The following is a 16,385-nucleotide window of genomic DNA, read 5'->3' on the forward strand; positions in this document are numbered from 1 at the left end:
CAGCTAGGTACAGTGACTTTACTTTTGAAAAATGTGGTCTCTTCTAGTAGTGCACAGGTAGCTGGCAGCAAACAGCAACATCTTGTTGGAAATGTCAAGGTCTTGGGCTCCCTTGGTGGTTGTTACACTGTGCTGCCGCGTGGCCCTTGGAAAGCCGCAAAAGAGGTGTGAATTGAAGCTTGCATAAGTCCTACCATGTTGCTCCTTGCCTTCCTACTTACAGTAGCATGGAGGCCCAACAAACCTCGGCCAGGGCTGTCATTGGATGAAAGTTGGTGTGAGGGGACTAATTTTGCAAGCAAGAGCCTTCTAACTGTGTTCCAATATTCCTTCTGAACTCATTGGTCAATGGAAGCATTTTCAACTGTCCTTATATCTGGAGGACTGGGAAGGGGGCTCTTTGCTTGCTAAACATGGTGAATGAGGAACCAAGTACCAAGGCCATGGAAAGTCATGCAGCTAGAGACTCAGAAATGTTTAGACAAAGTCCTGAAGCCTAATTGTGGTGTGATTGGGTCTTTATTTCCTCCGTCCTTTGGTTTCTCTGGGTATTTGCTCTATCCTCCAGCCTGGTTACCAACCTAACTCACCATAGAATGAGGTAGGCTGGAGGAGTACTTGGAACTTACCAGGCTACTTAAGAGGCAGGCACTCTACATGTCCTGTGAGTTTCTATCCTGATGAGACAAACCTGATTGGTTGCTATGGGGAATGAGAAGCTATCAGACAGTGAGTTCCCTGTGCACAGTGCCTGGATTATCCATTTTTAAACTCCTGATGCCTAGCAGTGCCTGGCACAGTTGTTTGCTGAATGAAGGAGTAGTAACACTTCATACCAAATGATGCATTATTACTTACAAAGTAATCTATTTTCCCAGCATGAAGTCATTCTACTTTAAAAGTGGAAGGTAGGCAAGACTGTCTTACAGATGAGATCACATAGCTATAGGTTGGAGAGGTGGCTTTCAGACTCTGGCATTTTTACACATGTGTGTTATTGAGACTGACCTTCCTAAAATATGCAGCCAAAGCAATAAGAGAGATATGAATATGGATTCAGAGAGACATTTGTGTTTTCTGCATTTTGTTCCTAAATCTGGGGTAGACATATTCTTCATGTGTCTCTTGACTAATGGTATTATTTGGTGCTATTTGTTAATCACTGCAGGTATATAGGTTTTCAATTACATTTTGAGTTAAATAGAATTTAGAGGCTGGCCTGGTAAACTAGTGAATCCTCGCTTAGTCTGTAGTAGCTATTTCCTGATGTAGCTTTGGCACTATTCACTATTACAGTTTTTGGTAATTTCAATTAATTAGATTGTAGCTCTATGGCCCTGGGTCTTCAAGAAACACATGTTCAAACATTTTCCCTGCTTAATAAGATCCATGTTCCTGTTGAACTTGTAGGGCCTCATTGGAAATCAATGATTGCCTCTGATCTTCCAAATGTAATGTTGAGACTCAGGAAATCACTACACAAAATGCTTTCAGATTGCAGGATGTGGAGAGCTCTCTGTCATTAAAACAAATGATTCTGCTTAGAAGTAAGCCATATTTTAAATCTGTATGTATATTGTACATGAGGGAACTTCTCTGTACAGAATTATCTCTCCCCTCCCCGCCCTCCCCGCTCCCCACAATAATTCTCCAGGTCACACCTAACTTCTGGGTCACAGCTTGGCAAAAGCTAGCTTTCCTTTCCTAGCAACTGTTACTAGGAGGGGCGTGGCTTTGAAGTCGGGCGAGGGGGACTACCCTTCCCGTGATGCTCCAGGGTGGCCTCCGTCGTGACGCACTCGGTGTCCGCGAGGGGGACGGGGGCGGCGGCCGCTAGTGGGGGGCGAGCTCCCGGAGTCCCCGACTCGCGTTCAGGCAGCTGCAGCCGCCATGTTGGCTTGAGGGGCGATGACAGGAGGTGGCTGCGGCGTCTGGCACTGAGAAGTGGAAGCGAGACAAAGCTCTGAGAGGAAGCCGTTCCGGACTGAGGAGAGGGAGGACCGGCCTCTTCCGGGGACCGGCTGGAGTCGGTGTCGCGGGACCTCGCGAGGCCGGGGAGGGGAGGGGAGGCCGGCGAGGAGAGCGGAGCCGCGAAGACGATGCGCCCCGAGAGCCGCTGCGGCCCGGAGGCGCCCGCGGCCTGAGCCCCGAGGGGCGGTGGGTCCCTGCCCGGCCCGAGCTCCCGTCCCCCGCGTGTCGCCGCGGGCTTCGGGCCTTGGCTCCCAACGAGTTAAATGCCCTTGAGCGCGGCTTCGGGCGGCCCGGCCCCCGGCCCCGGCGGCGCTCGGTAAGCCGTTTCCCCCGCCGGCCACTCAGCGCTCACGCGTCCATGTGTAGCCGCATAGTTATCTGTGTACCTCCCGCCGGGGCATTTTGCTGCTTCATGAGGACTGGACTCGGGCGCGCGTGTGAATCACTGCCGGCCCACGAAGGAGGAAGGCGCATTTAACCCCCTCCCACCGCTCCATGCCCGTGTGTCACTCGGCTCCGTCCACCTGGCGCGGCCGGTCCTGGGGCCACTGCTGACGACGACCCGGCTGCTCCCTCCCGAGTGCCCTGCGCTCCGGCCACTCGGCTCCTGGGATCGCTCCTCCGCGCACAACCTCGGCCAGGCCGCGACTTTGGCTCCCACATCACTTAGTTTTTGGAAAGCACATCACGAACTCACCGAGATCGTTAACGTTGATTTCTGTGGCTTGAAGACCTCTGCACCTTTTTGTTTGTTGTGTGGGTTTTTTTCGTTTTTGTTTTGGGTTTTTTTTTTGCGTGAACGTCTGGCTGTTTATCAAGTGGCAAGATGTCCAGTAATGTCCCGGCGGATATGGTGAGTGAAGGCTAAGTTACGACACACTTTGATTTAATTGTGGTTTCCAGTCTTATTTAATCAGAAAGGATGCAGAGGTGGGGCGAGTTTGCAGGGGCCTGTTGAGAAGCCGTGGTGCTGGGAGATTTGGAGAAGTTGGAGGTTCTGGTTTCCCCCTTTTAGCCAGTAGTGCTTTGAGGATGGGGTTTCTCACTTGGTTGCGTTTTTTTCAAATCACCCAAGGCAATGGAGAAGTCGGGGAAATGTGGCGAGGTAGCTTTAAGGGGAGAAGATCCCTTTGCTAGAAGCCTCTGAACAGTGTATCTTGTATCTGAATGCTTCGGAAAACGTCGGTGACAGTGGGCAGAGCCGAGGGCGGGCGTCCCCACCAGACACCGAGGTTGGCAGGGAAACGGAGTCTGTGACACTGACGAGCTCCTGAAGGCACTAGGTGCAAACTTGGTCTGGGCGAGAACAGTGTCGTGTATCTATCTCCTCAAGAAAAAGTCCACGAGAATTTGCAGTGACTTTTTTGAAGTGTCTAGGTGAACAAGCATGGCAACAAATATTAAGATGTTTGGGGATTTTCACAAATCTAGGCTCACCGTATATTGGGGACTTTTAATGAATATTACAGGACTTTTAGTACCAAATATTTGGTAGCACCTATTCCATCATTGGACTTTTAAACGCTAATAAAACACATTATTGAGCCTTGACCCTTGACTGTTGAGAACGCGAAACAAAAAGTATTCTTTGATGTTGCTTTTCTTTTTGTTTATAAACGTTAAGGTTGTGAGTTTGTTGACCGACGGTAGTTAGCCGTGTAGACTTACCGTGCTGGAGGTGGGTTTGTGTGAGTGTGACATTACATTTTGCAGTCCTAGGGGCAAACATAATGCAGTTAACAAGAAGATGGATAATCTTGTTTATAAAAGAATTGCTGTTAACGTAGTTACATTCCATTTGAGTGTTCATGTATTCCAGCCAAAAAGTAAAATTGAACTTTGTTGATTACATTTTAAAGTCTCAGATGTTTCTATAGGAGCAAACTTCAGTTACAGATTTTAAAAAGTTAAGTGACCCTAAGTGGTGTATTTTGACCTTGGTTTAAAGACATTTTGCTTATGTTGGATTTCCATTTAACGTGCTATTTAAATGTGAAGGAACCACAACATTCTGTCTTTTGGGTGGCCATGCAGCAACCTTACACTCTCCTTCCTGAGTTTTAAAACTCTTGCTTTATCCTTTTGGTTTTCTCTTTCCTCCTGGTGTGCACACAGAAGAATAGTCTTCTACCCACTTAAGGAGATAACGACATGGTTTCCTCTACCCCCCTCTAGAAGTTGCCTGGAGAGGTCTCTGGACTGAGCTGGGAAATGCTGTTTCTTGTTTGGTAGGTGCTTGGGCTCATCACCTCCAGCAAAAATTTGATCTCCATAAGGCCACCATTTTATATCATCCTGCACCCTGCAAGATATGTGCACTATTGTAGCAGAGAGTTAGAATGAAATAGATTTGTGTCATTAAAACAATACCATCACTTTCTTTAGTCCCAGTGATGAAGAAAAGCTGAAATGTGCATAGCATCAATCACAAATTGAAATGATTTGGGAAATACTGTTTCCATGTCAGAGGGAAGGTTTGGAAGCTAATGTTTGTTTGGATCACGGGACTGAGAAATAGTGGCAAGGTTTTTATTAATAGCTGCAATTATAAAATGTAATTATTTCTGTTCTAGACCTTATTTTAAGGGCTTAATGATTCTGTGGTGCTTTGAGATCCTTTGATTAAAGGTGATATGCAAGGGCACAGTAATATTATATAATAAACATAATATCTTGATGCTGTTTCAGAGTGTATCTAAGGTACAGCGCAGATGAGATTGTTCTGCGTATTTTTTATTTCTTGTTTTCTAGCTGTTGAACTTGTTGAAGGTCCATAGATTTCCCCCCTATGTTAAAGCCTTTTAAGCCTTTATTTGCTATTACTTAGAATTTTTATTTAAGAAATACCTTCATTTGATATGCTCCTAGAATTCTTGACTTTTTGAAATATAACATGGTAAATACTGGTTAGAAGTTGTTGATTAAGTGCTTCGTATTTTTAAGCTCTTCATAGCAGTAATGGCAGTTAATTTGTGCTTTTATTCATGACTTAAAGTGAGAACAATTTTACCACGGTGAAAAGCCTCAGCCTTCCCACCCCCACCTCTTTCTACAATCTGACATTTTCCTTGCAGCATAACTCTAAATTGATCAGGGTATGTGTTCTTGCAAGTATGAATACATACATTTTTGCTAGGTGCAGTAAAATTTTCACGTTTCTAAGTGCTGACAGCTAGTATGTGCTACTTAGAAAAAATGTTGCGCTCTTTTCCATGATAATGGTGCTTGTCAGTTGTACAGGAAAATCCTATTTGGGAGATGAGGTGGTCCTGTAAGGTTACAACCCTGCCATGTTTTCATTAGAGATAATTTATTCTTGAGCTACAGTAATTGCTAAATCAATTGATGTTTTTGGAAAGTCTTATGGCAATGATTGTGATTCACTTTAAAATAGATTTTTAGCATCTTTTTTGTTTTGTAAATAGAACTCACATTATAAAATTTATTTTTAAACATTCAGTAAATTTTTGTGTTTACCGTAAGGATTCTCTTTTTATAATTCAAATTTAGCAAGTTGAGTTTTTGGAAGGGGAGTAGCACCCGTAGGGAATGGATTTGCTGTACTCTTTTAAAAAAATAATTTGCAGTTGATGCCTTTCCTATTAAAATTCTGTAAATATGTTCTATAAATAATTTGCATGTATTTACATAAAATATTGGCTTTTTTTTTGCTAAGAGTGATTGAGTTTGAACTGAGATTTACTTCCAGCATAATAACTTGTGAAAAAAATCTGAGAATATCTGAACAGAATATTATAATACATTGTATATAAGTGATTCACTGCCTTTATTTTATTTTTTTTTTCAGCCAAATCATAGGTCATGATGGGACAATATTCATTGTTTATAATTGTAACATGAATGATGTTAATGACTGTAGGTTTTCTGAAAGAGAATGTTTACTCTATTTGTTAGTAATAAGGCCTAAGGCTAGGTAGATAGGTAGTACTTTTATTTTCTGGATAAGGAGAGTTATTAATAAATTGTATTTATCAAAGTATTATATAAAACATTTGAGTTACTATTTAGAGCTTTGGACTTAAAATTGTACTTGATGATATCTATAAAATTGAAACTCTACCTGAAAGAAATTGACAATTAGTGTGAGAATAACGGCAAAGCAATTTTGGTATTTGAAACATTTTAGGTGATAAATTAGTTTAAAAGCCCTGTATCTTTTTGAACTGTTAATGTAGAAATTGTAGCAGATGTAAACATTTTAGTCTGGGGTTAAATGAGGTAATGATAATTTGAATTTTTTCAGTACTTAATGAATTTATTGTAATGTTATATCTCTTCCATTTGTGGGAGAAATAAATATTGGAGCCCTCTGGTGGACAGGAAATTACTAAAATTAATTTCTTTTCAAAGTGAACTTTTATCACGTTTCCAACTTAAAGTAGAATGACAGGTATAAAGTATATTAGGGGAAAAGGCCATGCCTTTTCTATATTTTAGAAAAAGGTCCAGAGAATAGAAAATGGTTAACTTTGACAAAAGAGTATATTAAGATCTAGTGCCCCAAATTTTCAGCTTACAGCTCCTTTTAATTTTTCTTTCTCTTGCTAGAGTGTTTATTTTAAGACTAAGTTGAGAGGGTTTATGAATGAACCTAAAGGGTACCAGTTCTATATTTAAGTGTGTGACAATGAACAAAAAGCTTAATAAATTATGAGTCTCTAATGGAAACTTTCTCTAAATTGTTTTCCTCAAATTGTCTTATATTCGGTGTTCTGAATTATTTGTTTTTATTAAAGCAAGTAGCAAATTATTTCCCTCAGCTTTCAATGCCCTTTCTGGCTCTGAATCCTCCAGTTCATGTCCCTTTCCTGTGAAAATAGTTTTTAGTTCATCTTTTCTTCCTGTAAAACATTTTCTATCAGTATATTTGAGATTCTTTTATGATGCCAAATTTATATGGATATGTATCTTATATTTATATCTCTTGTACTTACTAATGCAAAATAGACATTTAAAAACTGGTTGAGTGATTTCTTGACTCATGAAGCATTACTCTTTTTGTTACCTATGGAAAAAGTAGATTTGTTTGTTCCATACCACAACTACTACTACTACTACTACTACTACTACTACTGCTAATGGTGTTAAATATGAAGTCTATGATGTTTGCCTCTATTACTACTTTGAATATTAAAAAAATATTTTAATATTAAGGTTTGAAGTTATTTAAATTAGTGGATAACGTACTAATGGCTCCACTGGTTTTCATAATTGGAACAGTAAATGTATTTTAGGAGACTGAAGTATGTGCTTCTTAAATATGCTTTTTAAAAATTCCTTTCATTCTTGGGTAAAATGGAAAGAGACTATAGAATTCATGGTAACTGGAATCTCTGGGTGAGAGATTCTGAATCAGTAAATTTTTGAATATATGAAGGTTGTTTTTGGAAATATCCCAATCTAATAATTTTGAATGACTGTCCTGTTAATCCTAATATGTATGCATAATTTAACTTACATTTGATGACTTAGAGCCATTATTTGAATATCATTGATTCAATTCAATTATTTTTCATTGAGTACTTCTCTGTGTAATGAAGTATCATTCTATAAACTATAACTGTTCATACCCTCTGCACCTAATATAAGTTGTGAAGCTTTGTGCTTCTTCACTAGTTCAATAATTTACTAAGTTCAATGAGGAAAGACAACTGAGACATGAAAATTAAAATATTAGAACTTCTGTTTGTTTAATTTTTGCTCCCCAAAGGGGGAAGAACTGAGCTTTTATATGAATTATGGATTGGCTCTAAGACTATTTTAGGTTCAAATCCAGGTGATTACAATGGCTGGATGTGGTTTGTTGATGAAAGATGTGGGAATTCTGTAATATAGAGATCAACAGCACCATGAGCTTCTCCAAGTTCTTGCAGTTTTTCTTTTATATTATATTAGAGGCCTAATGCACAAAATCTGTGCAAGAGTAGGCCGTCTTTCACCTGGCTACCGGCACCGGCTTCCCTCTGGCACCCGGGACCCAGGCTTCTTTCCGGCTACCGACAGGTACCCAGGACCCGGGCTTCCTTTTGGCCGCCAGCAGGAACCCGGGACCCAGGCTTCCCTTGCAGCCCCAGTTTCATCTGGAAGGTCGTCTGGAAGGACGTCCAGTCTAATTATCATATTATGCTTTTATTATTATTATTATTATAGATTATTATAGATTATACGACTGATGCACAGATTTGTGGACCCCACCAGTGCACGAATCCGTGACCCGGCCTCTAGTATGCATATAAGATCTTTGGTTAATCTCTTCCCACCGCCCCTCCTCCTCCCTCCTCCCTCTGAGATTCATCAGTCTGTTCCATGTTTCCATGCCTGTGTATTGATTGTCTGCCCCCTGGTGGTCAGTGAGTGTCAGAGTTACTGGTCAAATGGTTGAATGGTCGCTTAGACTTTTATATATATAGATAGATTATATATATATATATATATATATATATATATATATATATATAGCTAGATAGATAGATTATATCAGGGGTCCTCAAACTACGGCCCACGGGCCACATGCAAATACAAATATTGTATTTGTTCCCGTTTTGTTTTTTTACTTCAAAATAAGATATGTGCAGTGTGCATAGGAATTTGTTCATAGTTTTTTTTTTAAAACTATAGTCCGGCCCTCCAACGGTCTGAGGGACAGTGAACTGGCCCCCTGTTCAAAAAGTTTGAGGACCCCTGGATTATATAGTTACTTTTAAAAATGCTTTTTAAAAGTATGTATACTTTATATTGAGATAAGAGCAGAGGTTCACTGTAAAAGTATTTAGAAGAGCTGTAGAACTCAAAACTGCATTATGTATTTTTATTTTACAAAAGTTTAATATTCTAGATGCCGATTTTTTTCATGATGACAAGAAGCTATCAATAGTATGCTACCTAGCAGATATTTTTCAGAAATCAAATACTAGGTTGTTTCTTCAAGGCAAAATTGACATTTTAACCAATAAATGAGAAAGTACCTTATTTTCAGAAGAAACTAATGTTATGGAGAGAACATTTTGAAAACACGTTTAGATATTTCCAGTATGTTGAAAAATTCTTCTTTATAGAGAATTTCAGTGGACTTTGAATCCATTTTTTTGAAACATATAAAGCAACACATTTTGCTTAGTTTGCAAAAATATCTGACATCAAAAAAAAATTTAATAACATTGACATCAGGTAACTGACTTTTAATAAAAGCTTGTGCATATTTGGTGATAGAATAGAAAAGTGATATAATTTAATAAACCAGTAAGCGACATATTCTTTTATATTGATTTATGTCTCTTAGTGAGCTAGGTTTTTCAGTTTTGACTATTTCAGCTCTTAAAATCAAGTGTCAAAATACATTGAACTTTGCAAATTGAGAAACCAAGATTTTAAAAAAACAGAAGCGTATTCAATAACAGTGCTCTCACTTAACATATTAATAATAATAGTATGTTTAGTGATTGCAAGATTAAAATAAATTAATATTTTGAATAGTTAATATATATATATAATATACATAAATACATGATTTATAAATGAATATGCACATAGCAGAGGTATATGCTCAAGTACTTTATAGTTGGGATTTTCAGTCATAAAATTGTTTTGAAGCCATTGCATAAGATAACAAAATTGCTGAGTATTTTAAGTTCTTGTGCTTGATAATTATAGTTTTTCTGTCTCCTGCCTTGTTGAGCAATTATATTTTTCTGTGGTCAGTATACTCTCTGGATTGGAATGATTTTAATGAAGGTAGATTGTTTTATTGCTAAAATTAAAAGGAGTTTTCTTTATAGTCTTTGGAACTTTGAGTTCTCTTGTGTATCTCATATATACTAACCACTTTGAATGCAGAAACTATATTGTTTTATATATGTAAAACTGATTGATAAGCAACAATTTAGTGTTTTCAGGGTATTTTGTTTTTGTCTTTATACTATAACTGCTTATGTATGATGCAAATTTTCTATTGATTTGTTTAAATCTATTTATGGTATAAATAAAATACATACATGGGCAATTTTCTATGACTAGATTTTGAGAAGGAAATGTTCTTTCCACTAAAGAAACTTGTCCAAGTTAGGCATTATATTTTTATGAACTTACATTAAGATGGCAATTCATCGTGTCTAGACAAAATAGTCTCTCATGATACATGTTTAATTTTCTTTACTTTCAGATAAAATTAGTGCCTTTGCCTTAGAAATATTCCTGCTTTTGTATCCTGCGTCTTTCATTTAGTCATATATCATGACAGCTACCATACCTATAATTACAGAACCACATGATTTTGAACGGATTCTGATAGATATACATAAATTGTTTAGCTGATTTCGAGTCATGGACATTTAAGAGCTACTATAAACAACGAAATAATGCATATTTTAAAACATATCTCTATACTTATTGGATAATTTTCTTAGGATGAAATTCTTAAGAATATAGTTCCTGTGTGTTGGATATGTGTTAAAAATTTAGTGGGTTGGAGAAGATACATATTTACTAATTTCAAAGTATCCTTGAATTTCTGGATAAACCTCACTTCATTATGCATTATCTTCTTTATATGCTAGATTATATTTCATTTACAATGTTTGCAATTTTCATGAACAAGATTGACTAGTAATTTTAATTTCTTGTGAAGTCTGACAGATTTAGGCATCAGGGTTATGCTGACTTCATAAAATAAGCTGGAAGATGTATTTTTACTCTCTGGAAGAGTTTGTGAAGATCGATTTTATTTCATCCATAAATGTTTGGAAGAACTCGCTAGTGAAGCCATCTGGAGTTTTCTTGGGCAATATTGATTCAATTTCTTTATTACATATAGGACTATTCACATTTTCTATTACTGTCAGTTTTGACAAGTTTTGATTTCAAGGAATTTGCCCATTTTATCTAAATTTTCTTATTTGGCTTAAAATTTTTCACAATATTTTTATTATCCTTTTGATATTTGTAATAGTATCTGCTTTGTAAAATCTGTTTGTTGGTAATTTTGTGCTTTCTGCTTATCAGTCAGTTTTTTAAAGCCAACTTTTAGATTTAAATTTTAAAAAATATTTCTATTGGGTACTGCTTTTACCTTTATTTCTTCTGGTTGTTGTTTTTTTTAATTGCTATTTTCAAGTTTCTTGAGATGGGTACTCAAATCACTAATGATCAGTCTTCTTTTTTTCATGTATGCATTTAAGTCTGATATTTCCATATAAATGCAACTTTAGCTGGATCTCACAAGTCTGATGTATTTTTATTTATCACTCAATTCAAAATATTTTTAAAATTCCACTGTGATTTCTTCTTTGACCCATGTGTTATGTAGAAATAGTGTAATGTACAATATCTATAAGCATTTGGGGATTTTTTTTTAGCTGTATTTTTGTTGTTGATATTCAGTTTAATAGTACTGTGGTCTTAGGATTATTTTTTCCATGATTCCAATCGTGAGTAACTTGTTGTTATTTGCTTTATAGTTAATTTTAGAAAATTGAGTGTGGTGTGCTTAATATTTAAATCAAATTTGTTAATTATGTTCAAAGTCTTACTTTGGGGGGTTTGTAATCAATTTAGAGAGGTGGGTTAAAATCTCCAACTGTGTGAGGATTTTTCTCTATGTTCTTTTAGTTACCTCTAATTTTGCCTCATATATTTTGAGGCTAAGTTAATGGCTGCAAATAAATTTACGATTATTGTTCAGCATCTATTGATTGAATCATTTTCTTTTGTGCTTAATTTAATCTCGTGTTATTTTGTACAGTAACATACTGTATAGGCTTGTGGCCTAGGAATAATAGGCTACAACATATGGCCTAGGTGTGCAGTAGACTATGCCATACAGGTTTGTGTAAGTGCACTCTGTGATGTTCACACGGTACGAAATAATATAATGACACATTTCTCAGTACCTGTCCTGTGGTTAAAGAGGCACCTGATTGTATTGTGAGCTTATGCGTGGCTTTTATTGTAATTCTGCATGGCGTTTGTAGAGTGTCTTGAATCTGTGGTTTGCTATCTTTTGTCACTTTGGGAATTTTCTAAGCTGGTATTCTTTAAATATTGTTTCTATTTAAATTCCTTTCCTTCTGGGACTACAGTTACATGTATGTTAGGTCATTCACAGTTTCCACCCTCCCTTCCCCCACTATGTATCAGATTTGATATTTTTCACTGATCTACCTTCAAGTTCACTTATGTCTTTTCTGTCCAATATCCAGGTATACCCAATTATTGAGTTCTTAAGTTTGGATTTTGTATTTTCAGTCTTAAAATTTACACAGATTCAAGTTCTCATGATGTTTTCATCTACTTTTTTGGTTATATTAATCATTGTTGTAATACTCTTGTCTGATGACTGTAATATCTAGATCATCCAATAGCCTGTTTCAGTTGTCTGGGTTTTCGATCATTATATCTTTTTTTGTAGAATGCCTGGTAATGTTTTATTAACATTGTGATGAAAAATTATAGAGGATCAAAATGATATTATCTTTCTCCCGATAGGATTTCATATTTTCTGTCAGGGCAGTTAAAAAAACATGGATCACTTTGATTCATCAGTGATTGATATGGCATGAGGCAGAATTCAGGGCAATCAAGAAATTCAGATAGACTCACTCCTAGTGTGTAATGCTTATGAGATTTCACTTGAAAGTTTGGAGTACTTACTAAGATTTGTCTTTTTTGGCAGGCCCTGAATTCCAAGTAGTGTGAAGCTGATAAAAGCTGTGCTTAGCTTTTTTAGCCTCTTTGCAGCATCTTTTCATTGAGTTTTCCTGTGTCAGTTCTGTTGTCTATGATTCAGCATATTCCTTCTGGAAGGGCAAAAACTGAGCAGAATATAGGGCTCATTCTTTTATCTGGGAGCCTCAATTTCTGGCTACTGTGGTAGTACATAATTCCAATTTTTGTCTTCCTTACCCAGTGAAACTGATACCAGGGCCTGGATGTTATTTTCTGTGTGGCTCTGTGCCCTGTACTGGTAATTGGCAGGTACCTCGAGGGGAAAAAGTAGGGATCTTCTCAATGTGTTCCCTTCTCTAGGAGCTCTTGACCCCTAATGTCCTGGCACTCTTAATTGCTCTCTCCATATCTCAGATAACAGGAATTTTTGTTTATTAGTTTTGTATTTTATTTCTCACTTTCATAGTTGTTTTCAGTGGGAAATTTGGTCTTATACCGCTATTCTGTCATAGCTTGACCCAATTACCCTTTCTTTTTGTATAGCTAAAATTAATTAAATAATATACCTTGGCACCATCAGCCAAACAGTTTGCTTAAGTTAGACATCTAGGAGTCATCCTTGATTCCTCTCTTTCCCTCATCCCCCAAATTCAATCCATTTCAAAATATATCTGGAATCCATCAACTTTATTTTCATACTACCACCCTGTTGCGAGCCATCTCTCTCACCTGGACTGCTGTATTGGTCTTGGGACTAGTTCTTCCACTTCTGTTCACATTCCCCTGTAATACATTTTCCAGAAATAGCTTGAGTGATCTTTATGAGACATAAATTGAATTATCTTTTCCTCTGAAAAACAGGAAATTTCAGGTTCCCATCCTATATAATAAAAGCCTAATATGCTAAGTGTCTGGTCGTCCATTCAATCAATCAAAGTGTAATATGCTAATGATATGCTAAGGCTGCTCAACCACTTGCTATGAGGTGCACTGACCACCAGGGGCATACAGTTGACTGGCTGACCAGTCACTGTGACGTGCACTGACCACCAGGGGCCAGATGCTCCGACCCATAGGTTAGCTTGCTGCTGGGGTCCAGCTGATCAGCACTGAGCGAGACGGGCCAGACATGCCCTGGAGCCCTCCCGCAGTCCCTCCCTAGCTGGCTAACTTCCTGCATCCCTCTCCGGCCACTATCATGGGTGGGTGGGTGGGAGGTAATCAACCAAAGACCTTCCTATGTAATAAAAGGCTAATATGCAAATGGACTGAATGGCGGAATGACTGGTCACTATGATGCGCATTGACCACCAAGGGGCAGACGCTCAAGACAGGAGCTGCCCCTTGGTGGTCAGTGCACTCCCACAGGGGGAGCACCACTCAGCCAGAAGCCTGGCTCACGGCTGGCGAGCACAGCCCTGGTGGTGGCAGCCTCTCACACCACTGTGTGAGTTGGACATCCCCTGAGGGGTCCCGAACTGCGAGAGGGTGCAGACCAGTCTGAGGGACACCTCCCCGCCCAGTGCACGTACACTGGGCCTCTAGTTGAAAAATAAATTCTCGTGGCATAAGATCACAGATCCTTACCAAGGCCAGGCAGAGTCCTACAACATCTGGCTCCTGTGTGTCTTTATGATCTTACCTCATTGGCTTAATATGTTTCCATTATACTGGTTCCTCTCAGTTCCTCACATAAGCCAAAAGCTCTTCACATAGCTGGGGTGAGCTTTAGCGTGTATCATCATTGTTTTGCCTAAAACAGTGGTTGGCAAACCGCGGCTCGCGAGCCACATGCGGCTCTTTGGCCCCTTGAGTGTGGCTCTTCCACAAAATACCACATGCGGGCGCGCCCCTACAGTGCGGTTGAAACTTAATGGCCCATGCGCAGAAGTCAGTTTTCGGCCTGGGCGAGTCTATTTTGAAGAAGTGGCATTAGAAGAAGTGGGGGGGGGTATGTTCGCTAAGGTCGACCCCTCAGATTGAGGACGGTTTTAGCAAAGACCAGCTTAGGAGTACCCTAATTAAGTTAATAACAATGTACCTACCTATATAGTTTAAGTTTAAAAAATTTGGCTCTCAAAAGAAATTTCAATTGTTGTACTGTTGATATTTGGCTCTGTTGACTAATGAGTTTGCCGACCACTGGCCTAAAACACTTACCAGTATACTTCGTGTCTGTGTGTGTGTGTGTGTGTGTGTGGTTTTGTGTTTTACATTTAGGTCTAGGGCTCATTTTGAGTTAATTTTTGTGACACTTCCACACCCTCATATCAGTGCTTTCTTAGGTTTTTCTGTCCACAGAAACACTTTTTAAAAAATATATTTTTATTGATTTCAGAGAGAAAGGGAGAGAGAGAAGTAGATAGAAACATCAATAATGAGAGAGAACCATTGATTGGCTGCCTCCTGCACGCCCCCTATTGGGGATAGAGCCCGCAACCTGGAATCGAACCAGGGACCCTTTAGTCCGCAGGCTGATGCTCTATCCACTAAGCCAAATCGGCCAGGACAGAAACACTTTTCCTGACCACATCTAAAGTTGAATTTTCTCTCTCACTTGGTTTCTGTCTCAGGTCCTTACTGACTTTCTCCATAGCACTTGTCACACTTTGTAATTCATTTGTTTGTCTTTCCAGTAGGCCATATATTCTGAGAATAGGTATGTGTCTTTTTCACTTGCTACTATAGCCAGCATCTGGAATGGCACCTTTTGTGTAGTAGGTAGTTTCTTCATGAATATTTGTGGATTAAAGGAGTAAATGACTGTGATAAATGCTCTGCCAAACTTATTACTTAAAATATATTTAATCCCCCCCTAAAATATCTAAGAACTAGTCTATCAGGTAGGTAGGTGGTAGTGTTAGCAGCATTTGATTAATAAGGAAAACGAGGCATAATCATTGGATTATGTTCTTGGATATTTTTATTTTTCTAACTTTTTGGCCATTCTTTACCTTTTTTATGTCATATCCTTTTCCTATATCACTATATCTTAAAACTAATGGCTATGATTATACTAATATTCCAGTATTTCAATTTTAGCTACTTGCCTTTGCTTAACATTTAATAATAGCCAAAATGTCAGAAAAGAAATTAGAAATTTGTAAAATCGAGAAAGTGTTGATACTTAAAGTGGTATATTTGTGGTGTGTCTATCAAATATTGTGAATGATGTTTCAAGCTATAAAATTCTCTCATTACTTTGTAACTGTAAATAGACTGTTACAATTAATTAGGTATATTTGAATATATTATATGAATAAAATACATATTTTAAGAAAACTTTGAGCCTTTTTTACTTAAAAGACTGTTTAGTTATACAGATTTTTAGTTTTGGCACTCAAAATAATCAGTAGAATTTCCATGTTAGATATTTTATATACTATAGAGTCTACATGTAATAATCCTGCTCTTTTTATTTCTTTGCATTATTCATTCAATCAAATCAAGTATTGGTTGAACACATGCTATATGCCAGGCACTGTTTTAGGCTCTGGTGTGCAGTGGTGAATAAAACGAAACAAAGTACATAAGTAAAATGTATAGTATGTTAGCTATTGATAAGTACTGTAGATAAGAATAAAGCAGGAGAGGGTTGGAGAGTACTAAGAGAGTATGCCTGTGTTGTCCAATTTTAAATAGTGTGATCAAGGGAGAGCTCACTAAGATGTTGACATTTGTACAGAGAGGTCTGAAGGAGACGGGGAGCAAGCCATCCAGATATCTTGGGGAAT

The 16,385-nt window shown here is 38.2% G+C and overlaps 1 protein-coding gene across 1 annotated transcript in view; it reads left to right on the forward strand.

Annotated features, from left to right (window-relative positions):
• The first annotated feature begins 1,815 nt into the window (after nucleotides 1-1,815).
• Nucleotides 1,816-16,385, forward strand: part of UBL3 (ubiquitin like 3) — a 77,029-nt gene continuing 62,459 nt past the window's right edge. Inside the window, exon 1 of the mRNA XM_070409394.1 lies at nucleotides 1,816-2,824. Coding sequence (XP_070265495.1) covers nucleotides 2,798-2,824 — 27 coding nt within the window. The 5' untranslated portion in view covers nucleotides 1,816-2,797. The remainder of the gene's footprint in view (nucleotides 2,825-16,385) is intronic.

The sequence above is a fragment of the Myotis yumanensis genome, unplaced genomic scaffold (assembly GCF_028538775.1).
Source record: "Myotis yumanensis isolate MYYU_CA2020_CCGP unplaced genomic scaffold, mMyoYum1.0.hap1 SCAF_3, whole genome shotgun sequence".
Classification (NCBI taxonomy): Eukaryota; Metazoa; Chordata; class Mammalia; order Chiroptera; family Vespertilionidae; genus Myotis; species Myotis yumanensis.